At 51.3% G+C, this 23,333-nt stretch overlaps 3 protein-coding genes across 3 annotated transcripts; 2 read left to right on the top strand and 1 right to left on the bottom strand.

Moving 5' to 3' along the window:
- The first annotated feature begins 12,031 nt into the window (after positions 1-12,031).
- LOC125520733 (pentatricopeptide repeat-containing protein At3g42630) lies at positions 12,032-13,550 on the top strand. The gene has a single exon (XM_048685726.1). It carries the CDS (start codon positions 12,111-12,113, stop codon positions 13,365-13,367), a length of 1,257 nt encoding a protein of 418 aa, XP_048541683.1. The 5' UTR covers positions 12,032-12,110; the 3' UTR covers positions 13,368-13,550.
- Positions 13,503-17,178, bottom strand: LOC125520732 (RNA pseudouridine synthase 3, mitochondrial). The gene is made up of 8 exons (XM_048685725.1): positions 16,827-17,178; positions 16,367-16,438; positions 16,109-16,267; positions 15,679-15,807; positions 15,476-15,592; positions 15,252-15,353; positions 14,408-14,566; positions 13,503-14,168 (listed from the first exon to the last, which is right to left on the bottom strand). Exons 1-8 carry the CDS (start codon positions 17,127-17,129, stop codon positions 13,794-13,796), a joined length of 1,416 nt encoding a protein of 471 aa, XP_048541682.1. The 5' UTR covers positions 17,130-17,178; the 3' UTR covers positions 13,503-13,793.
- Positions 17,179-17,743: 565 nt separating this feature from the next.
- Positions 17,744-20,095, top strand: LOC125522543 (probable mitochondrial adenine nucleotide transporter BTL1). The gene is made up of 5 exons (XM_048687593.1): positions 17,744-18,057; positions 18,515-18,609; positions 18,742-19,075; positions 19,311-19,551; positions 19,725-20,095. The coding sequence occupies exons 1-5, from the start codon at positions 17,866-17,868 to the stop codon at positions 19,970-19,972; spliced, it is 1,110 nt and encodes a 369-aa protein (XP_048543550.1). The 5' UTR covers positions 17,744-17,865; the 3' UTR covers positions 19,973-20,095.
- Positions 20,096-23,333: the final 3,238 nt, after the last annotated feature.

A 23,333-nucleotide genomic window follows, 5' to 3' on the forward strand; every position in this document is an offset into this window, starting at 1 on the left:
TCGGTTACAATGGTAGGAGATCTACATATCCGTATCACCAAGTTTGCCTTCCACGCCAAGGAAAGTCCCTTCCGGACACGGGACGAAGTCTTCAATCTTGTATCTTCATAGTCCAGGAGTCCGGCCGAAGGTATAGTCCGGCCATCCGGACACCCCCTAATCCAGGACTCCCTCAGTAGCCCCTGAACCAGGCTTCAATGACGACGAGTCCGGCGCGCAGATTGTCTTCGGCATTGCAAGGCGGGTTCCTCCTCCAAGTACTTCATAGAAGATTTTGAACACAAAGGTAGTGTCCGGCTCTGCAAAATAAGTTTCCACATATTGCCATAGAGAGAATAATATTTACACAAATCTAATCTGCTGACGTATTCCGTAGCATGACATCACACCACGGCCAAGTCTTTATTCGAATCGTTTTACTGTCCCACCTCAACGCGTTTAGCGAGGCGGTTTCCTTGGCATGTCTTGTTAAAGAAGAGATTGTGTCCCCTTATTCCGGGATTCTCATCAATACGGGTGTGGGTAACCCAACTGCGCCATTGACTACGGCGCTTGGGAGATAAGCGAGTTTTACCAGGCTGGTGGGGGCACATAGTCGCGTCCGCCCATATAAGGGGATAATGATCCACCTTTTCATCCACGCCTTCTTCCTCCTTTGCCTATCCATTTCCGCGCACTCGAGCTCCAGCGCCCAAGTCCGCACACCCCACCTCAACCTTCTCCAGCCATGTCCGGAGCGGGAGGCAAGTGGATGGTCTCCTCCGTCACGGAGGGACACATCAAAAGACTGAGGAAGGCCGGATACTTGTCTAACGACATTGCGCAGCGGCTTCCCAAAGAGGGGCAGCTCATCCCCACCCCTAGGCCCCATGAGAGGGTGGTGTTCCTCCCTCATTTCCTCCACGGACTGGGCTTCCCTCTCCACCCATTTGTCCGGGGGCTCATGTTCTACTATGGCCTGGACTTCCATGATCTGGCCCCATTTCGGCCTATGGCTCAAGACTTTCAATGTCAAGCCGAAGGTGGTGTGCGGCACCCAAGCGGAGTGCGGAGGCGCCATGGTGGGCAAGATGCCCAACGTCCTATGGTTCGAGGGCTCCTTCGTGGAATCCCTAAAGGGGTGGTAGTCGGGGTGGTTTTACATCACCGAGCCGCGCGACCCTGAATGGGTCGCAGCCCCCGAGTTCCGATCCGGACCCCCTACGCGGCTCGCCTCCTGGAAAGAGACGGGCCTGTCGTGGGGTAAAAAAGGAGAGCTGACCAGACTCCAAACATGCGTCCAAACCCTGGTGGACAGGAAGCTCAAACTAGTCAACGTAGTCCAGGTTATGCTCATCCGCCGGATCCTCCCGTGTCAACAACGGGCTTTCAACCTGTGGGAGTTCGACCCGGCGCGGCACCGAAATCTGAGCAGGCTCTTCGACACGATGTACGAAGATGCCTGGAAGGTGCTTTTCAAGGGCGCCGAGGCCCCCGCATCCGCTACCGAGGATCGCGGATTCAGCACGCAGCGTCACGCTCGTGCGGTAAGCTGTTTTCACCTTTTACAGGGTATTAGTTTTTCATAGTTTGACTCCATGCGGGATCTAAGCTCCCTTACCTTTGACAGGATTGGCAGGAGACGTCCGGACAGATCAACTGTCCGGCTCCTTTGCCCGAAGGCCCAGCGGACGCTCGCTTGGCGAAGCTGCTGGTTCCGGCACCCTACGTGGTGCCGGAGAAGAAGGCCAAGAAGAAGGCCACGGGGACTCGAAAGAGTGCCCGGCGCCAGGAGGTGTCGGATTCATCATCCGACGACTCCAAGGCGCACTCCTCCCATGAAGACGAGGAGGAGGAAGAAGAGACCTCTCCCCCCCAGTGGGGGGAGTGAAGAAAAGGAAGGCCACCCCAACCGGGGAGGCCGAAGGGTCCAAGAGGGGGAAGGCCCCTCCTCCGGACTACTCCACCAACGCCGACGACGATGAAGAGGAGTGGCCGCACAGGGCCAAGCCCCTGGTGAACTCGTAAGTATCCGGATACCAGAGTGATTCATAGTATTCCCCCATTGCACAACTTTTCCTTATGTCGAACATACTCGTCGAGCGGCTCCCTGGACTCGTCGGATGTGAATTCGCTTCTGGTGGCTTCCTCCCCCCACCCTACAAACGGCGTCGAGGTGGCATCCCAACAGGTTCCAAGCCAGGAGGAGGTGGTCCTGGAGGCGCCGCAAGGCAACCTCCCGGACTCCAGGCGTAAAGGGGATAGAACCCCCAAGGGCTCCAAGTCCGGCCTTGAGCCGGACACCACGCCGGAACCTTCAACGGTTCCGGACTCTGGTAGGTAGCCTCCTTCCAAGAGGAGCAAGCCTACCGAGCCGGTGACCTCCGTCCAACCGGAGGCACTGGAAAATTTGCTGGAGACGCTTAACGGCGCCTCCATCGACGAGGAGCACCGCACTATTATGAGTGTGGTGATCCAGAAGGTTCAGTCCGCCAAGAGCGGACTGACTGAAGCCTGTGCCAGCCTTCTAACAGGCTTTGAGGTAAGTAAAGAATATGTAAAAATATTACCGCATAGATAGTAGCCCCTGATGCTCTGTTCGGCGTTCGGAAAGAAAAGCCGAATAGAGGATCTAATAACATTCGCAGGAGTCTAACATAATCAAGTCAATATGCGTATGCAGGCTTCGCTGCTGGCCTCCGCCGCACTGACTGCAGAGGTGGATACGCTGAAGCAGAACCTTGAGCGGTCCGAGCAAGAGCTCGGCCTAGCTAAGCACCAGCTCGAGGAGAAGGAAGGTAAGAAATACCTTATTGAAATACGTGAAAGGTGCAATTGCAAAAAGTGACAGGATTAACGCGGCTATTGTAGGGGCCACAACTGAGGTGGCGACCCTTAAGCAAGCGCTGTCCGAGGCCTAGAAGAGGGCGGCCACAGAGCGCACCGAGCGGGAGAAGCATGAGACGCAGGTTGGCGAGGTGCGGCAAGAGCTCCAGGCTCTCATGAAAAAACATGAGAGTTTGGAGCTTGACTCGAAGACGCAAGAGTCTGAGCTCATGGCGGCCATTGAAGATGCCAAGTCTGCCAAGGCCGAAGCCTAGAAGGCCCTCCAGGAGGTTGAGGCAATAAAAAAGATAGCGGCGGGTAAGGCATTCTTTATGCAAAGCAAGCATGTAAAAGTGAATTACTTGTCACTTACCCGAATCCGGAGCTCTCCAGGAGCATTCGCAGACTTTCCCCGTAGCGTGTCGGATGCCGCCGCCTTCTACAGAGCTGATGAGGGAAGCTCGACGGAGAAGGTGTTTTGGTCTCAGTATGTTGAGGCCGAACACCCGGTGCCCTTAAGCGACCAGCTGAAACAGCTGGTCGAGCTCCATAAGGTGGCCGAACAGGCCATGAAGGGCCTCATAGTCTGGTTGTGGCCTAGAGAGGCCATGCCTGGGAGCTACTTCGGGATGGTGAGGCGGCTGGTGGAGGCATGTCCAAGGCTCGAATTCATCAAGCGCTCCATATGCATCGAGGGTGCCCGTAGGGCACTTGCTCGTGCGAAGGTGCACTGGGGCAAGCTGGATGCTGAGAAGCTTGTGAAGGACGGGCCACCACCGGGCAAGGAGCATCGCAAGCCCGAGATGTATTATGAGGGCGTTCTGAAGGGTGCCCGCCTTGTGGCGGATGAATGTTCCATGAATGTAATTTTTCAGTAAACTCGCTCGTTTTGTCCTGTGCGCTGAAAACTTGTTCATGTGCGCTAAGCAATGCTTTTTGAATTTAAAATATTACCTTCTGTGCGGCCGTTTATCAAATTTGAGAGATGGCGAGTCGTCGGCTTCTGCCCCCATGGCACGAGTGTTGGGGTGTTCGGGATAAACATGAGCGCTCTTTTTCCCATTCTTGGGTCCTTCGAGGGAGGCGCTCAACACAACGAACAAGGCAATCGGACTATAATGCTTGAACACTCTCACTTAGCCATAGAATTCTATAATTTTAAATTTCGGCGAAGCCCCTAGTGTTGGGAAGACCGAGTTCGGGACGCTATCCACGCCTAGGCCGGACAAAGCCGACTCCTCGCTCTAAGCAACATAAGTCTTTAGGGACTCGAAAACCTCTCGAACAGCGACCAGCTCTCGCCTTATCATGACGGCCAGTTTTAGCTTTCTCTACTGAGGTGCTTAGCCCAGCTCAACTGGGGCACAATTGCAGTAGTTCTCCTAGTGCTACCTTAGCCGATATAACGGAACGTAAGGTACCAAAACATAGGAGCTGGGCAAACCCAACTATTGACCCAAGACATGATTCGGAGCCGATGCATATAATGCTATAAGTTCAGGGTGCCGCACTTGTGAAAGTGTTCGGACTTCTCACACCGTATTGTGGGGTACTTAAGCCCCTGGCGTATTGGCCGTACCAAAGTGTACGGGTGCAACATGTCATTAATGAACATATATTCGTAAAAAAAGGTAATGCAATAATAGACGGAAGCTATGCATTGTTTATTTAAAAAAGTTGCGATCAAAGCAGAACAATACAAATAGTGCAATAAGCGAAAGATGGGACTATCAAATATGTCCTTTCCAGGGGCGAGCTGCGGAATGTTATGCGAAACAGGTATACTGCTCGTTATAGAGACCACCTTAGAGTTCCGTAGTGCGGCGTAGCTTTCTGCTTCCCTGGTTGTATCGTTTGTGCGGCAATTGTACTGCCGGACAAGCCTTCCAAAGAATGGAGTCCTGAAAATAAGAGAAAATTAAGAAATCGGCAGCCCCTAGTGCGGTTTAAGCCGTGTTTCGGGCGTGCCGTGATGGTGCCCCTCCCCCTGTGCCCATGGTATTTCCAGAGCGTAGTTATGTATGCACATCACTGGTTTCGCAAGTTCGCGAGGGCTGGGGTTGGGGCCGCATTGCTACGCTTGCTCTGAACGTGCCGGGCGGTCTTGGTGTAGGTTACTCCGGGCGTGCTTGACGGTGTCCAGACGTTTAATGGCCGGACTAGAGAATTGCCTTGAGAGGCTGCTTTGTACTTCCGCTGCGATAGCCGCCGTATGCTCCTCCGTTTGGAGAGAGCGTTCGGTGTTTCCATTGACCGTGATGATGCCTCGAGGGCCTGGCATCTTGAGCTTGAGGTATGCGTAGTGCGGCACCGCATTGAACTTGGCAAATGCGGTTCGCCCAAGCAGTGCGTGATAGCCACTGCGGAACGGGACTATGTCGAAGATTAACTCCTCGCTTCGGAAATTATCCAGAGATCCGAAGACCACTTCAAGTGTAACTGAGCCTGTACAGTTGGCTTGTACACCTGGTATGACGCCTTTAAAGGTCGTTCTGGTGGGTTTAATCCTCGAGGGATCGATGCCCATTTTCCGCACTGTATCTTGATCAAGCAGGTTCAGGCTGCTGCCGCCATCCATAAGGACTCTAGTGAGGTGAAATCCGTCAATAATTGGGTCTAGAACCAATGCGGTGAATCCGCCATGACGGATGCTAGTGGGGTGGTCCCTTTGATCAAAAGTGATCGGGCAGGAAGACCATGGGTTGAACTTTGGGGCGACTGGCTCCATCGCGTATACGTCCCTTAGCAAACGCTTCCGCTCCCTCCTGGGGACGTGGGTTGCGTATATCATGTTCACCGTCCGCACTTGTGGGGGAAAACCTTTCTGTCCACTGTTGTTCGGCGGCCGGGGCTCCTCCTCGTCATCGCTATGCAGCCCCTTGTCTCTGCTTTCGGCATTTAACTTGCCTGCCTGCTTGAACACCCAACAATCCTTGTTGGTGTGATTGGCTGGTTTTTCGGGGGTGCCATGTATCTGGCATGAGCGGTCGAGTATTCGGTCCAAATTGGACGGGCCCGGAGTATTTCTTTTGAATGGCTTTTTCTGCTGACCGGGTTTAGAGCCTTTGAATCCGGCATTAACTGTCGTATCCTCAGCATTGTCACCGTTAATTTGGCGCTTTTGCTTGTTGCGATGCGACCTGCCACTGTTGTCCTTGGTATCCGAATTACCAGGGCTCTTGGTCATGTTATTGCTGCGAGCTAGCCAGCTGTCTTCTCCCGCGCAAAAGCGGGTCATAAGTGTCGTGAGGGCTGCCACAGATTTCGGCTTTTCCTGTCCTAGGTGCCGTGCAAGCCACTCGTCGCGGATGTTATGCTTGAAGGCTGCTAGGGCCTCTGCATCCGGACAGTCGACAATTTGATTTTTCTTGGTTAGGAACCGTGTCTAGAATCGTCTGGCCGATTCCTCTGGCTGCTGAATTATGTGGCTTAGGTCATCGGCGTCTGGTGGTCGCACATAAGTGCCCTGGAAATTGTCGAGGAATGCGGCTTCCAGGTCCTCCCAGCAACCAATTGATTCTGCTGGCAAGCTGTTAAGCCAATGCCGAGCTGGTCCTTTAAGCTTGAGTGGGAGGTATTTGATGGCGTGTAGGTCATCACCGTGGGCCATGTGGATATGGAGGAGATAGTCCTCGATCCATACCGCAGGATCTGTTGTGCCATCGTATGATTCGATGTTCACGGGTTTGAAACCCTCGGGGATTTGATGATCCATTACTTCATCTGTGAAGCATAGTGGGTGTGCGGCGCCTCTGTATTGGGCTACATCACGACGCAGCTCAAACGAGCTTTGTCTCCTGTGTTCGGCTCGGCCGGATTTACTGTATCTGGTGTGACGAGTACCGTCTCGTGCCGTGGGGCACCCACGTGATCCGTAGATCGATCTTGTTTGCCTTGCCTTGTCCTCCAATATATCTCGCAGGTCTGGCGCATTTTCCCATGCCTTGGTAGTTTATGAGCGGCGCCGGGGTGCGGCTTGAGTGGAGGGCCGAGAGGCCTCTCTGTCACGGCCACGGGGTGGCCGGTCGGCCGCATCATGCGCTGGTGATGTAGGTTTAGGTGCTTCCTCCTCTAATTGGGGTAGCAACCTGTGCTTTGGGTAGCTCTTGGAGGGGCGTTCGAGTTCATACTCTTCGGCCGCGAGGACTTCAGTCCATCTGTTGGCTAGCAAATCTTGATCAGCTCTAAGATGTTGCTGTTTTTTCTTGAGGCTGCTTGCCGTGGCCATAAGCCTGCGTTTGAAACGCTCTTGTTCGACGGGATCCTCCAGCACGGCAAATTCGTCGTCGTCGAGGCTTGCCTCGTCTTCGGAGGGAGGCATATAATTATCATCCTCGACCTCTCGGTCTGCCGCTCTCTCATGAGGGCTGGCTTCTCTATCCTCCTGTGCTGAATCTTGCTGGAGGTGGTTGTCTTCGGCACTGTCCAGGGTGTTATTATCCCCCGTGCCGGAATCACCGTTTTTGTTTTGGCGGGATTTAGAGCGGCGCCGCTGACGCCGGCGCTTAGGCTGCTTCTTGGAGGGGTCATCCTCCGCTGTTCCATAGCCATTGCCTTCTTTTGGGGTGTCCACCATGTATATATCATACGATGAGGTGGCTTTCCAGTGCCCTATAGGCGCTGGTTCTTGATCGTCTCCTGCATCGGCATCCATACCGTCGATGTCCTCGGAGTCGAAGTCAAGCATGTCGGTTAAATCATCGACAGTGGCTATGAAGTGGGTGGTGGGTGGGTAATGAATTTCTTCATCATCCGCATCCCAACCTTGCCGACCATAGTCCGGCCAGGGCTCTCCTGACAAAGAGAGAGACTTTAGTGAATTCAGAATATCGCCGAAGGGCGAGTGCTGAAAGATGTCCGCGGCGGTGAACTCCATGATCGGCGCCCAATCGGGTTCAATCGGTCGGGGGTGCGGAGGGCTCGGAGTCTAGAGAGGAGTCCGGCTCCTTGGAGTCACGGGCTTCGCAGAGAATAGGGCAGGTGTTCAGCTCGATCGCCGTAGAGATTGCAGCCCCCGAGGCGGTGTCTAACCACCCATCCTCGGTTGGTGTGATCGGCTCCGAGCTAGGGGTCGGAGCGGACACAGGTGCGGCCTCCAGGGCACTGTTCGGCGGCAGAGCTAAATCATGCCCATCGTGACAGTGCGGCGCGCTCGGCTGTGGCTCGAATCCGTCGAAGATCAAGTCTCCGCGGATGTCGGCCGTGTAGTTCAAACTTCCAAATCTGACCTGATGGCCAGGGGCGTAGCTTTCGATCTGCTCCAGATGACCAAGCGAATTGGCCCGCAGTGCAAAGTCGCCGAATACGAAGATCTGTCCGGGGAGAAAAGTCTCACCCTGGATCGCATCGCTGTTGATGATCGGAGAAGCCATCGGGCCTAAAAGTGACGACACAGAGGAACTCTCAATGAAAGCACCAATGTCGGTGTCAAAACCGGTGGATCTTGGGTAGGGGGTCCCGAACTATGCGTCTAGGTCGGATGGTAACAGGAGGCAGGGGACACGATGTTTTACCCAGGTTCGAGCCCTCTTGATGGAGGTAAAACCCTACGTCCTGCTTGATTAATATTGATGATATCGGTAGTACAAGAGTAGATCTACCATGAGATCAAGGAGGCTAAACCCTAGAAGCTAGCCTATGGTATGATTGTTGTTCGTCCTACAGACTAAAACTCTCCAGTTTATATAGACACCGGAGAGGGCTAGGGTTACACAGAGTCGGTTACAATGGTAGGAGATCTACATATCCGTATCGCCAAGCTTGCCTTCCACGCCAAGGAAAGTCCCTTCCGGACACGGGACGCAGTCTTCAATCTTGTATCTTCATAGTCCAGGAGTCCGGCCGAAGGTATAGTCCGGCCATCCGGACACCCCCTAATCCAGGACTCCCTCACTTTTGTTGTAGTTGCGGATGCTTGCAATAGAGGTTAATCATAAGTGGTATGCTTGTCCAAGTAAGGACAGCACCCAAGCACCAGTCCACCCACATACCAAATTATCAAAGTACCGAACGCGAATCATATGAACGTGATGAAAACTAGCTTGACGATAATTCCCATGTGTCCTCGGGAGCGCTTTTCTCTATATAAGAATTTTTCCAGGCTTGTCCTTTGCTACAAAAAGGATTGGGCCACCTTGCTGCACTTTATTTACTTTTGTTACTTGTTGCTCATTACCAATTATCTTATCACAAAACTATCTGTTACCTATAATTTCAGTGCTTGCAGAGAATACCTTGCTGAAAACCGCTTATCATTTCCTTCTGCTCCTCGTTGGGTTCGACACTCTTACTTATCGAAAGGACTACGATAGATCCCCTATACTTGTGGGTCATCAATCATCATCGTCACCACGCCGTGATGACGGGACTCATCTACTACCTCGACACCTTGCTGGATCAAGAAGGCGAGGAACTCACCGAGCTGAACGTGTGCAGAACTCGGAGGTACCATACATTCAGTGCTTGGTCGGTCGGAGCTAGAATAAGTTCGACTACATCAACCGCGTTGTCAAATGCTTCCGCTTTCGGTCTACGAGGGTACGTCGACACACTCTCCCATCTCATTGATATGCATCTCCTAGATAGATATTGCGTGAGCGTAGGGATTTTTTTGAAATTGCATCCTGCATTTACCAACAATGCTACCCTGGCCGTTCCTATTTGAGGTGATGAGGAAGAAAGGGTTTGGGCCCAAGTGGATTGGCTCGATCGCAATTCTTCTCTAGACCGCTTCTACCAAGGTACCCCTGGTAAGAGTGTATATCTTGCTTGCGGCTTAAGACAAGGTGATCCGGTTCCCCCTTGCTGTTTGTTATTGCCATGGACGTCCTCACGCATATCTTCAGCAAGGGTGCCGATATGGGCGTGCTTAGTTCATTCAGAGGGATCTCGGCTATGCAGCGGGTCTCTATCTACGTCGATGATGTTGCATTATTTGTGAAGCCTAGCGTTGGAGACCTCACTTTTGTCAGGACTACCTTGGGGGCTTTCGGCCGGGCGTATGGTCTTCGTGTTAACTATTGCAAATCTTCGGCGATTATGATCCAAGGCAACAAAGAAGATCAAGGCAGAGTTGAGAGTATGATGCAGTGCAACATTGGAGAATTCCCTTGCAAGTATCTAGGGCTTCAGCTTGCCATCAGGCAGCTTACCCGTGGTGATTGCCAGCCAATTTTGGACAAGGCAAAAAAATGGTCCCTGTGTGGCAAAGGGGACTCATTCACCGACCTGCCAGGCTGATTCTTGTAAAATCTGTCATGACTGTGAGGCCTATCCACGATTTCATGATCATGGATGCTCCAAAGTGGGTTTTTGAGGACCTAGATAAGTGGATGTGTGCGTTCTTTTGGACTGCGGAAGACAAGGTCAAGGGAGGACAATGCTTGATCCCATGGAACACCATTTGCAGGCCCCTCTACTTTGGTGGACTAGGAGTAAAAAATTTAGAGCTGCAAGCGCTTGCGCTGCGAGTCCGATGGGAATGGCTGAGAAGAACAGATCCGGAGAGGCCATGGCAGGATATGCCCTTGGTGGTTGATAGAGAGGCTCGACAAGTTTTTGACAGTTTGGTGCACATCTCGGTTGGTGATGGAGCCAACACCTTATTTTGGCGCGATAGATGGATACATGAATTCGGCATTGCAGACTTTGCCCCTCTGATCATAAACTTGGTGGAAAGAAGGACGCAAAATAGACATATGATTCAGCAAGCACTCGAGAACAATCAATGGGTCAGTGACATCAACGGCGATCTGAATTTCATGGCGCACTTGCAATTGATCATCTTGGGGCAAGCCATTGCCTCGGTTCCTCGCGATGACAGCCACCCTGATGCTTTCTCCTGGCCCGCTGACATCTCTGGAAAGTACACCGCCGGCTCAGTTTATGACAGGCTGTGTCAGGGCTTGGAAAGGGTGCCTTTTGCCTCTTGCATTTGGAAGAGCTGGGCTTCTTTGAAGTGCAAGTTACACATGTGGCTGACGGTGCAACATAGGGTTTGGACATCTGATCGTCGCGCTAGGTATGGTTTACAGGATCACCCTTCGGCTTGCTTCACGTGCTTACAAGAGGAGGATAACGTGGATCACATCCATGTCCAGTGCGTCTATGCACGGAAGGTCTAGCACAAATGCATCCAAAGCCTCGACTTGAGTGTAGCCATACCGCAGGTGCATGATGGCATGTTAGACTGGTGGCTTCGAGCTAGGAGACCTTTTGTTGGGAGGATCAAGAGAGGTTTTGACACCTTCGTCATTGCGGTTGCCTGGTCTCTATGGAAGCAAAGGAATGCCCGTGTGTTTAACCAGAGGGAATAGGAAAAGAACGTTGATGAGTTGCATTTGCACATCCTCAACGAGCTCAAGGAGTGAAAGGATGCAGGCCTAGGTGTTGGTAGCTTACATCATTTTATGAGAGAGGAGCTTTAGGCATAGGTATTGGTGTTGAGTTGTACTCCCTCCGTTCCGAATTATTTGTCGCGGGTATGAATGTATCTAGATGTATTTTTGTTCTAGATACATCCATTTCTACGACGAGTACTTTGAAACGGAGGGAGTACTTCCTTGTGTGGATGTTCGCGTCACACGCAAGCTCTTGTAAATAACCTTCTGTCTTTCATAAAAATATGGTACGTCATTGGGGTACTCTCGAAGAAAAAAAGAGTACAATGAGTCCTATTTGGAACAGACCTGGCGGCACGGCACGGCCTGTGCTAATCGTGCCTGGCCCGGCACAACCCGCCATGGCACGTTTAATAGTCGGGCTGTGGCGTGCCGGCCCACTGGCGCTGCTCTTTGGCCCAGGCACGACCTGATTAGTAAATGGGCCGGCCTGATGGCCCGTTTAGCATGCTGGGCTGCACATTTTCAACCTGTTGAGCTGGTTTTTTTGTCTATTGGGCTATATTTTAGGTATACATAAGTAAAAAAGATTTAAAATTATATAAAAAAAATTAAACGGGTCGTACCATGCCAGCCCGCGTACCCAGGCTCCAGGCCCAGGCATGGCCCAAGGCGTGCCGCGTGCCAGGCACGGCCCGTTTAGCCCGTGTCGTGCCTGGCCCATGGCGAGCCGTACCGGCATGCTCGCGGGCTGGCCTGTTTGGCCCGGCCCATTTGGCCAGCTATAGTTTGGAACGGGAGATTTTCCTCGATTCTTTAATATTTGAACTGCCTGGTGTGAAATTTCTGCGAAATTCGTGTTAAGCTACAAATAGGACTTGGCTTTTCTTGTGAAACCTACTCTTGGATCAATGATGGCAGTCTTTTTTCTTTTCTTACGATGGCTCCATGAAAGGATGAGGTGATATGGGCTCCCTCTTCCTTCCATGGCCGCTGCCTTCCGCCGTTTGTCCTCTCCCGGCCGCTCGTCGCCGACCCCCGGAGCACCACCACGCGCCGCTCGCCGTCCCATCCTCCTCGTCTCATCACGTCCGCCTCCCTCCTCCCCTTTCTTCGCTCAGTGAGCTCCGTCTCACTCAAACTGACCTCGCCCGAGCGCACACGCCGGCGTCGACGCGCATCGTGCCCCGTCCAAGAACTGCCCCACCGGATGCCGACGCCGCGGCGGCCCTCATGGTCGCCCGCGCGGAGGCCGGCGACTTCGTGCGGGCTCAGTCCATCTGGGCGCAGCTCCTGCTCAGCTCCGCCGCGCCGTGCCTGACTGCCGCGGCGCCCCGCCTCCTCCCGGCGTACGCGCGCGTCGGCCGCTACGACGAGGTCCTCCTCGCCGCGAGGGAGCTCGCCGCGCGTGACCCCGCCGCGGCGCGGGACCTCTACCCGCTCGCCGTTTCCTGCCTCGGCGCCGCCGGCGAGCTCGCTCTCATGGAGGACGCCGTGCAGGAGATGGCCCGCGCCGGCCTCGGCGTCGACTCCGCCACCGGCAACGCCTTCGTGCGGCACTACGCAGCCTCCGGCACCGTCTCGGAGATGGAGACGGCGGTCGGCCGGCTCAAGAAGACCGGCCTCCTCATCTCCGTCGACGCCATCCGCGCCGTCGCTTCGGCGTACATCGCCCACCGGAAGTACTACAAGCTCGGCGAGTTCGTCAGGGGCGTCGGCCTCGGCCGCCGGGACGCCGGCAACCTGCTCTGGAACCTCTACCTTCTCTCCTTCGCGGCCAACTTCAAGATGAAGTCGCTGCAGCGCGCCTTCCTGGAGATGACCGCCGCCGGGTGCCGGCCGGACCTCACCACCTTCAACATCCGCGCCGCCGCCTTCTCCAAGATGTGCATGTTCTGGGACCTCCACCTCACCGCCGAGCACATGCGCCGCGACGGCGTCGCGCCGGACCTCGTCACGCACGGCTGCTTCGTGGACGCCTACATGGAGCGCCGGCTCGCGCGCAACATCTCCTTCGCGTTCCGCCGGCTGGATGGCGGCGCCGAGCCTGTCGTGGCCACGGACGGCGTCGTGTTCGAGGCGTTCGGCAAGGGGGGCTTCCACGCCACCTCCGAGGCGCTGCTAGAGGCGGCCGGCGGGAAGCGGCGATGGACGTACTACGACTTGCTCGGCGTCTACCTGAGGAAGCAGCACAGGAGAAACCAAATCTTTTGGAACTACTGATCTTCATCAGTGCAGCACTGTTACACTAGTGCAACAAGGTAGGAGTACCAGATGCTACGATGTACAGGGATGATTGTTATGCTAATAGAAACAAAATCATAGATGTAATGGAACTATGGAAGAGTCTTTGTAAGATGACTGCCAAATTTGATTTATAATCTCCCTAAAAAAATTACAGTACTAGCATCAATTTCTCACTGATTCTGAAATGCCAGCTGCTACAAATCTACAACCTGACAATCCCAAAGAAAACCTAAATAACAATATTATATGTAACTCCCTAATTCTGAGTTTCAGAATATGCCACTCCATGTGTCACTGAAATGTGGGCATGGGCCCTGCACGTCAGTGATCTTAAAGGGGTCACATCATGAAATGCAACTTAAGAGGAGTCACATTAAAAATCATTCAAACAAAGATAAACTATTACACCAGGTAGGAAGACATTATATTCCAGCTAATTTTCATGTGCGCGGGCAACGGTGCAATGAACCTTAGGAGATTCGGCTTCTCCTTGGACCATGGGGTGCCATTATCATGCCACTCTCCGGTGTTACTCAGGAACTTTGCGATGTTCGGGACCACCATCTCCCGGCAATGCAGGTGCAGCAAAGGGACTTTAGAGAGAACACTGCCCTTCTGAACCTCCAAGCCTTCAGGCCGCCTCAGCTTGTATGGTTCCCCGGTGAACGGCTCAAAGTCCGGTTGGGGATTCTGCTTCCACCTTTGGTGCACGAACCACCCATATTTGTAATCTCCAACAATGGGAGTGCCCAAGGCTTCCGCACAGTGCACTCGGAGCTGCAGCAGGGTCAGCATAGTTTAGATTGGTGATTTCAGTTAAAAAAAATCAATTATAAATGTAAGGATATGTGAATATATTCACCGTATTACAAAACAAACTCGGGTGTTGAAGGGGAAATCGAAAGATGATGCAACAGGATGTACGGCGTATCCATAATACAAGTATGTTAACATCTTCATATATTTTACAGAAATGTGTTTCACCAGTAAGAGTTAATTAGGTGCCGTGAGACTACCTGATGCTTCCGGCCTGTCAATGGGCGCAACTCAATCCAGGAACAGCCATTGATGGTGGGTCCCATCACTCGATACTCAGTAACAGCCTCTTGTGCACCATCTATGCCAGAGGGATGCGCCAGAATGACCCTCTCAGCTTTTCCATCATCAAGAAGTACCTAGTTCAGTGAGAAAGAAACCAGGACATGTGACAAATCTTGCCATTAAAAAAATGGATCGTTACTACATATGAGTATGACCTTATCTATGAATCATCTTGGTTCAATCCGTGGAAAGGAGCCAGGGATGCACCAACTGTGATGGTTGATGAGAGTGCTAAGAGCATCTCCAATAGGTGCCCTATTTTAAGGCACCAAAGTGTGCTTGGAGTAAAATTTACAACATCAAAAAGTGGATTATAGCCGAAAAATGTTCATCTCAAACAATTGCCCTAAAATTGGTTCCCTAAAATACATCACGGTTGCCTTCTTGCCGGTGCCCTATTTTAGGGCACCTGTTGGAACAACGAAGTGAGCTGTTTTCTTGTGGTCTTGCGTGGTCCCTGCTGCCCTAAAAAAATTGCAACAGCAGCTGAAGTGTTGCAATGCAACACTTGGTGCTGTATTTTGCAGCTGCCCAATCCTTGGGAGTATTTTTTTTTGCATATAAGGCACCTGTTGGAGCAGCGTTTTTGCCCTTCGTGCGCTAAAAAGCGGTTATGCCCTATTTTAGGGCACCTATTGGAGATGCAAAGATGACTACATCTTCTAAATGATGCAATGATTTAAGTAACATAAAACATTAAAGGATTCTTCATTTCTTAATAACCAAATACTTTTCTTAGTAAGATACATGATATAATACCTTTGTGAGAGGAGCAGATATAACTCCTTCACTCTCTGTAGGGGTCCCAATGACCAACGCCCAGTACCTCTGCACGTATGATTCACAGGCAGTATTCCATATCTACAAGATGCATCAATAATACAAGACATCAGTGGGCTATTACTGCAAAAGGGCATGTCAATCAAAATCATTTAGATATAAGCCCACTTGCCAAGTCGCCAAAATCACGAATTTATGTTAACCTGCGAAGCTGTTCTTGCCAATTTGATGCTAGTGAAGAGCCAGTGCAGCCGGGTAAAGCTTTCTCTTGTTCTTCCCATCAACAGCAAACCACTAGTATCTCTGTCCAGTCGATGGACCTGCACTCACAAACCGCAGGAAGAAAATCATCAGAGAGAGCTTAAGACAACACATAGCATCCCAAAATAAAGAGAAACAATCTAACCAATTTTGGACCCTCTTCATTCCCATATGACAGTGCTGCTGCTGCAAGCACATCCATACTGTTATGTACTGGTAAATTCCCCTTCATGGGCACTTTTGGAGGCTTGTTAAGCACAAGTATGGCTGAGTCCTATAATTTAGAAAGTTCAGCATACTATGATGGATCTGAATAAGGAAAATCAAATAACCAAACCCTAGGTGACACCTTTGAAATATCAATAAGTAACTTGTGAATGGCATTTTTACGGCATTGTGGAAGTAATATAATATGTAGATAGACACTTGATTTACACATATCATAATCTTGTATGCGCAAGTTAATTTACTGTACAGAGGTCAGGGGCTTACACAACTGCCCACAAAAAAAGCATTTGTTACGGCAGCAATCATGCAAGAAACTAATCAGAGTACAACATAGAATGATAGATTACCTTGTAGATGACAAGCCTTTTCAGGTACTCAATCTCATCCCTATTGGGATGCAGTGTGGCAGTTGGAATGGTCTCATACCGCTTCTTTATCTCGGCCTCAGCCACAGACACAGGAAGATGAATTCTCATGCCAGGCTCCATCACTTCAGAATGCTTGATCTGCAACGAACTGCTGAGCATATTTACTTCACTCACGTAGTAAATAACATTTCACTAAAAGAACCCCAGAAAATACAGCATGAATTCTTCATTACATACCTTCTTCAAATGATGCTTCCGGCACCAAATGCTCTCTGCTGAAACCTCCTGATCTGAGCACTCAGTGTAAACCTGATAACAGATAGCAGCACTTTTCATGTCAGATTGAAAACAATGCCTACATGCAGTGTAAACTGGTAGTGAAATGATAGAAACTAAAGCAAAATATACCAAAGCGAATCAATCAATGGCTCATTGGAGAAAAACATTGCGATCATTAACTGAATTCATCACAATTAATCAATGGTACCTAAGCATGAAAGCAGCTAAATCATTTCGCCACTATAATAGCCTACACTTTGAACAAGCAATTCACATCTGAGAACAATGCAATCCCATTCTTATCGCGTGTTAACACTAACTGAAAAAAGTAGTGCAATCTTTTCATTAATAAGACCGCAGATGATAACAACAGGGCCTGTATAGAGTGCGGAGGCGTGGCACCCGCAGTAATACGCACCTGCCTCTTGTTGAAGTGCGCCTGCACGACCTCCTGCGGCACGTCGGCGAAGCAGTGCTTCACCCAGCTGACCGCCGTCACGTGGCGCGGCGCCACCTTCCTCCCGGGGAGCGGGTCGGCGCCGGCAGGGAACGGCGGCAGGGAGAGCAGCTGCCGCGGCCTCGGCCCGGGCTTGGGCGCGCCGAGGCGGGCCACGTTGTTGCTGTCCACGCGCACCACCGGCGCGGGCGCGGGCGGCGCCAGCCGCGACAGCCCCCGCCTTGCCGCCGGCCATGGCCACGTCCCCAGGCGACGCCGCAGCATCCTCCTCCGAGCCGTGCTGTGGTGGTGGGCACTGGCCCGCAGCGGCCAGGTAGATTACATAACTGGGCCGTCCTGACCCCGAGACCCGTGAAGGCCCGTAAGCAGAACTCAATCCTGCACGGCCCGGCGCGAGGGCAGGCCCGATACGCTGATATCTCTCGACAGGTAATCGCCTCGGGTTGCTCAAAAAAAAAAAGGTAATCGCCTCGGGAAACGTACAATGATGGTCCTCCGCTTGTTCAATTTGTAGTTCTCCCGCTCTCGAAAAATAAGGGGGAAACTTAAATATCTCTATGGTTTGCATGCAGGATACGAACCCAGTCTCTGTCTTCGAAAATGCCACTGTCCCGAAAATCCCAGGAAGAAACCCCTGACGCAAATGTACAAAAAACTCGCACACGAACGTGTAAAACATACGGAGAAACTCCAAAAAATATACGAAACGTAGCACCGAAAATGTTCACATCACGCTTTTCTCTTCTATTTCTGAGGAAAAAAACGTTCACATCACGCGAGACCACAACAATGCACGTCGAAAACGTGCAGCAAGTTAGCCGAGCGTCGCACAACATGTAGAAATGTGTCAAAAAAAGTGGACACTGCAGAATAAATACACCTCCTCCTTTCCGCCGTGGAACCGTAGACGACGGCCGATTCTTTCCGACGCCACGTCGTGAATCGCCGTTCTTCCTTCCCCATTCCGCGCCTCTGTTTGCCGTTGTCCGGGGTTCCAGCCATGGGCGTGGAGGAGGGCTTTCGCGGCAACAAGCTCACGCTCGCCAGCATCGGCTTCGCCGAAGCCCGCGGCGCCGGCGCGTTCAAGGACGACGGTCTGCTTGGAGTGGGGCTCCCCAAGCCCAAGGACGGCTACCTCGACTGGGACGTAGCAGTCAGGCTCAGCCTGCCGGACGTCGGCGCCGCCGTCAGGGTAAGGAACCGCAGATCCCAGCGCCTCGGGTAGCCGTGTGTGCGGTTCATGCAAATTGGGACGGTTTACGACTTCGTTTGGAGGCATTGTTGCGCTTTTTTTCTAAATTTTTTTGGAAATTGCTGTGCTTGCTTGTTTGTTCTGATGCATTTCGCACTTGGCGATCTTTCGTCAGTAACTGTTCACAGTGTTTCTGCTGAAGCTTCTCTCTGTCAGGGTTTCAGAACGTCCACTTGCTTCAAATTTGAACTCCCTTGATCTGTTTCGCTCTCTTTCAATTGTATGGTATGATAGTACAACAGTCACTGCAATTGTTTTTACTAGTATGACTATGGCTGATGTATATCTTATGATTTAGGATTAGCTTTGTAGTTTGATGTGTGCATCTTTCTATTTCCCATCGACATGTGTTGTGAGTTGTTACATCAGAACCTAAGAACCTTAATTTCTAGCGCAGACTTTGCTGAGGCGTCGAGAAATTGCAGAATTCGTCAGCGGGGCAATGGCTGGTACCATGACTAAAGCTGTTCTTGCTCCTCTAGAAACTATCAGGTATTCATTTTACTTTCATCTAAACTTTCAATTTTTTCTGATGATAGCAAGATTCGATTGGTCGGGTAAGTTAATCAGGCTCATTTGATATTAATAAAAAATAGTGATGCCATGGTTTCTGATTGATTTCAGGACAAGAATGGTTGTCGGTGTAGGGTCAAAACAGATTTTCGGTACTTTCATGGAGATCATGGAACACAATGGCTGGCAAGGGCTCTGGGCAGGCAACACGATTAACATGATCCGCATCATTCCTACTCAAGCAATTGAGCTCGGCACATTCGAGTGCGTCAAACGGAGCATGACTTCAGCACAATTGCGATGGAAAGAGGATGGATGCCCAAAGATACAGCTCGGTGGTTTGACGATCGAGCTGCCTCTTCACCTGCTATCTCCAATCGCCGTTGGAGGCGCGGCAGCTGGGATAGTCAGCACTTTAGTGTGCCACCCCCTTGAGGTCCTCAAGGTACATCAGACCTGACTCTGTATTAACTGACTACAATGATACTGACAAATTTGATGGTTACTATCGATGATAAACTACCTGTGGCTTAAATAAATTGTGTAATGTGCTGTCTGTTCCCAAATCAGCAGGGCATACTGACAAATATCTTTGCATTTGATGTGAATGTGATGGTATTTTATATACTTGTGCTGGCAAACCACTTGCCGATTCGTTGATGTTCTATGCTCTGTCTCAGGATCGTCTGACTGTTAACCGCGACGCGTATCCTAGAAATATCGCCCTTGCGTTCAACAAGATCTACCGAACCGAAGGCGTCGGCGGTCTGTACGCCGGCCTGTGCCCGACGCTGGTCGGCATGCTCCCTTACAGCACATGCTACTACTTCATGTATGAGACGATCAAGACCTCCTACTGCCATGCACATGAGAAGAAGTCGCTGAGCCGTCCCGAGCTGCTGGTCATCGGAGCTCTTTCAGGTGAGAGGATTCAGTGCAGCCCAGAAGGCAGAAAGTTACTACTTGGTTTCATTCTGTTTACCTGTGCTGTGCAACAAAATCCTTGGAGAAACTTAGAAATGGGGTGTGTTCAAGATTCACTTACAGTTTGGCCACTGAATACGCCGTTAAATTTCGAGGTTGCTTTTGTCCAGGTCTGACGGCGAGCACGATCAGCTTCCCTCTGGAAGTGGCGAGGAAGCGGCTGATGGTCGGAGCCCTGCGAGGGAGATGCCCGCCCAACATGGTCGCGGCCTTGGCCGAGGTGGTCAAGGAGGAGGGCTTCAAGGGGCTGTTCCGCGGCTGGGCGGCGAGCTCCCTCAAGGTCATGCCCACGTCCGGCGTCACCTTGGTGTTCTACGAGGCATGCAAGGACATCCTTCTGGCTCCACACCTAGCCTAGGCGTTGCCTTGCCTGAGATCATTCAGCAGGGCAGCAGGCACAACTCATTGTGATGTGCTTGTGTGTGGATTGTCATCTTTTTGTCCCATTTGGAAACACGCACTTGCCAGGAGCAATGCTACACCTACGAAGGGAGTTACATAAAATTTACGCCAGTTGGCAGATTGTGATTGGATCTAGGGGGAGGAGGGGCCCAACCCATTGAAATTAGGGGGGGGGGGGGGGGGGGAGGGAAAGTTAGGTAAAAAAAATGTAACCCCTTCATAGGTGTACGATTATTGCACTTGACAGATATCTTAGATAAAGTGGTTACTCGCCTGACAGTTGTCCGTACCCCGTCTTCCTCTCTAGGAAAAAAGGGCGATTGTGGGCATACAGTTTCTCCTTTTGGTGAAAGCCGGCAAGGCCGTGGTTTCCTCCTCCTCTGCTCGCTACTGCAACGGCGGGTGGAGGAGGGTGTCTTGTTTCTTTCCTGTGCTTTTTTCATAGGTGGAGTTAGTCTTTTGTGTGATGCCGCCGGAAGGATGAGAACGGCGCCGTGTCGAGTAAAGTTGCCTCGGTGTCCTCCTCACCATGACGACGTTCTCAATGACGGCGTTGAGAAGCCGATGGCCTCATCCTCTCACTGCCTAGTCAGGGTGATGAGATTGGGTCTTCTTTTCCTCTCCGGCAGTTGTTGTTTTCTGTAGTGGTGTCAGTGGCTGGGTGACGGTGTAATACACTGCGGGTGGCCACCGGAGTCCGGCAGCAGGCCCGTCTTGGGGCCCATTAATCTCGACGAAGACCTAACCACAAGAGGAATCCTCGGAGCTCGGATAAACGACAAGGGTCATCTTGGCGAGCAAGCCAAGATGGCGGCAGCTTAGATCGGATCGATCTCCTATAAAACCCTAGCCCTTGTCATCTATATAAGGTGGGGCTAGGGATAGCCATTGCCATCTATATTCGTAGAATCATACTCTCGCATGAGGTACTCCACCGTGAATACAAACCAAAAGCAGGAGGTACAATGATACTCTTTCCCGGAGGATAGAGTCTGAGTAACTTCCTCGTGTGATCTCCGATCAGGTACTTCAGACCATGGTCGCTGCCCTACGGGGGTACTGATGGGTTTATGCACCGTCACTTGGCATGCCAGGCATGAGCCTTGTCAACGGCCCAATTGAGGGCTCGGGTTTCAGCTCTCCTCTGATACAGGAACGACCCCGGAAGCCACAAGATGAGGGAACCGTGACGCGCAGGCCCGAAGACCTTCCCGAACCGTGATGCGACGAGAAGCTGTGAACCCGTGGGGCTCGGGGATGAAGACTTGCAAGCACCACTAGGCCACGCAACATGCAGGCCCGAAGACCTCCCTGAAGTCGGACTCACGAAAGCAAGCAACAAGGATATGGGGAGCCCGCTTGGGCTCTAAGAGATCGAGGCGCTTCAACCCAAAACATGCTCAGGGGCTACTGGCGGTGTAATACACAGGGGGTGGCCACTTGGTGGGAAGCCTGGTAGCAAGCACATCTCAGGGCCCACGAAGCTCTGCGAAGACCTAACCACAGGAGGAATCCCCCGGATAAACCACAAGGATCATCTTGCAAGCAAGCCAAGATGGCGGTGGGTTAGATCGGATCGATCTCCTGTAAAACCCTAGCCCCCATCATCTATATAAGGTGGGGGCTAGGGAAGGTATCTACATATGTAGAATCACACTCTCAGTAGTCTCATACTTCATCCTCCATTGTAACCCCCGCACGAGGTACTCCACCATAAATACATACCAAAAGCAGGACGTAGGGTGTTGCTCCTTCATGGAGGCCCAAGCCTAGGTAACTTCCTCGTGTGATCTCCCATCTGGTACTTCCGGCCACGTTTGCCACCCTATCAAGAATAACGACGGGTTTATGCACAGTCACTGGGATGAGATGGATTTCCTAAAGCGGGATTCATGGGACGACAAATTGTGGATTTGGCACTCTTCCCCAACTACATCAATGGGATGTGGTGGATTCGGGTCTAGCTTAGCATGGGGATGTTCCCAAGTCGACGTGCCATAGCGACATGTGATGTGCAATGGTGTCATCGACTCAGAAAGCCATTATGGCGATGGTGTTTCCCTAGATTGCGCGATGGTGGAAATTTTGCTTCTTCTCCGACGAGCGCCTCAGTGGCGTTGGATTTTGATTGCAATTGTTAGTTTCGGTGTGTGCATGAATCCTTGTGGACCTCCGTGTGTTCTTTCATACCTTGGATCCTCTTTGCATAGTTTTCAAGACATTTGTCAACTCCTAGTTTCTTTACTTGTTGTCGCGTATGTTTGTACATGTATTCTAATTGTTGATTAATGATATGCACGGTTTACTAAAAAAGATAAAATGGTTATTAGTCCCCTGAAAAAAGGTTGCTATTAGAAGCATTAGTTAATTTAATTTCGCTAACCTGGATTTGTCTAATTCCTGGGTATTCCTTAAAAAGATGGGATCACTTTGATTTGTAGTGAAATTCCCTCAATAATCAAAAAGCGAATTTTCATTGGCAAGAATGTGGTGCGAGTGATCTCGACATTTGGGTGCACTCTAAATGCACCATGTGGTGTGTTTCTTCCTGAGAATTACTTCCTCCGTAACTAATATAAGAGCGTTTAAATCGTAGTGATCTAAACGCTCTTATATTAGTTTACAGAGGAAGTATTGTTTACTTCACATTCTCGAACATGATAATTTTCTGTTTACCCAATTACAACACAATTATGGTGTGATTGTATTATTTCAAACAAATGATCTGTCTAGGTATCGGTGGGCCGAGATCTTCTTAATTCTCTCGATATAGAAGTGCAACCTTTTTGTTTTCGGGAATGATATAGAAGTGCAACTTGCGCTTTCACTAAACTAAAATTGCATGTTCGGAATTGATAGACCGAGACTTAAGAATTCCCAGTTGATTGAGACTCAGCAAAACATTTTGTTATCAGAAGAAGAATGCCACGAAGGTCATGCAGTGACAATATGATTGTTGTCTGATGCATCGTGCCGCTTGTGAGGAGTGAGACACGAGAAGGAGCGATCTCCAAAGATGGCCATTTGGCCACACTCCACAGCACAAAAGGCTAAGAAGACTCAGGCCTTGCTCTGACCGTCCATCCGCGATCACGCGGTCCAGCTTTCTCGTGGCGGGCATATAATACTTGGCGCCAGCAATGTGCAGCACATACCAATACGCACGCCCGCACGTACTTACAAGCCGGCCGGCCGGCCATGTGCCCCACCACCGCCCCGGTGACCGGCGCTGGCATGGACGACACCGTCCTTGCAAAGCTTCGTGCCTCGCGAGCCGCCATCGTCTCCGCGCTTTCCGACGCTGCCGGGGCGGAAGC

The sequence above is a fragment of the Triticum urartu genome, chromosome 7 (genome assembly GCF_003073215.2).
Source record: "Triticum urartu cultivar G1812 chromosome 7, Tu2.1, whole genome shotgun sequence".
Lineage (NCBI taxonomy): Eukaryota > Viridiplantae > Streptophyta > Magnoliopsida > Poales > Poaceae > Triticum > Triticum urartu.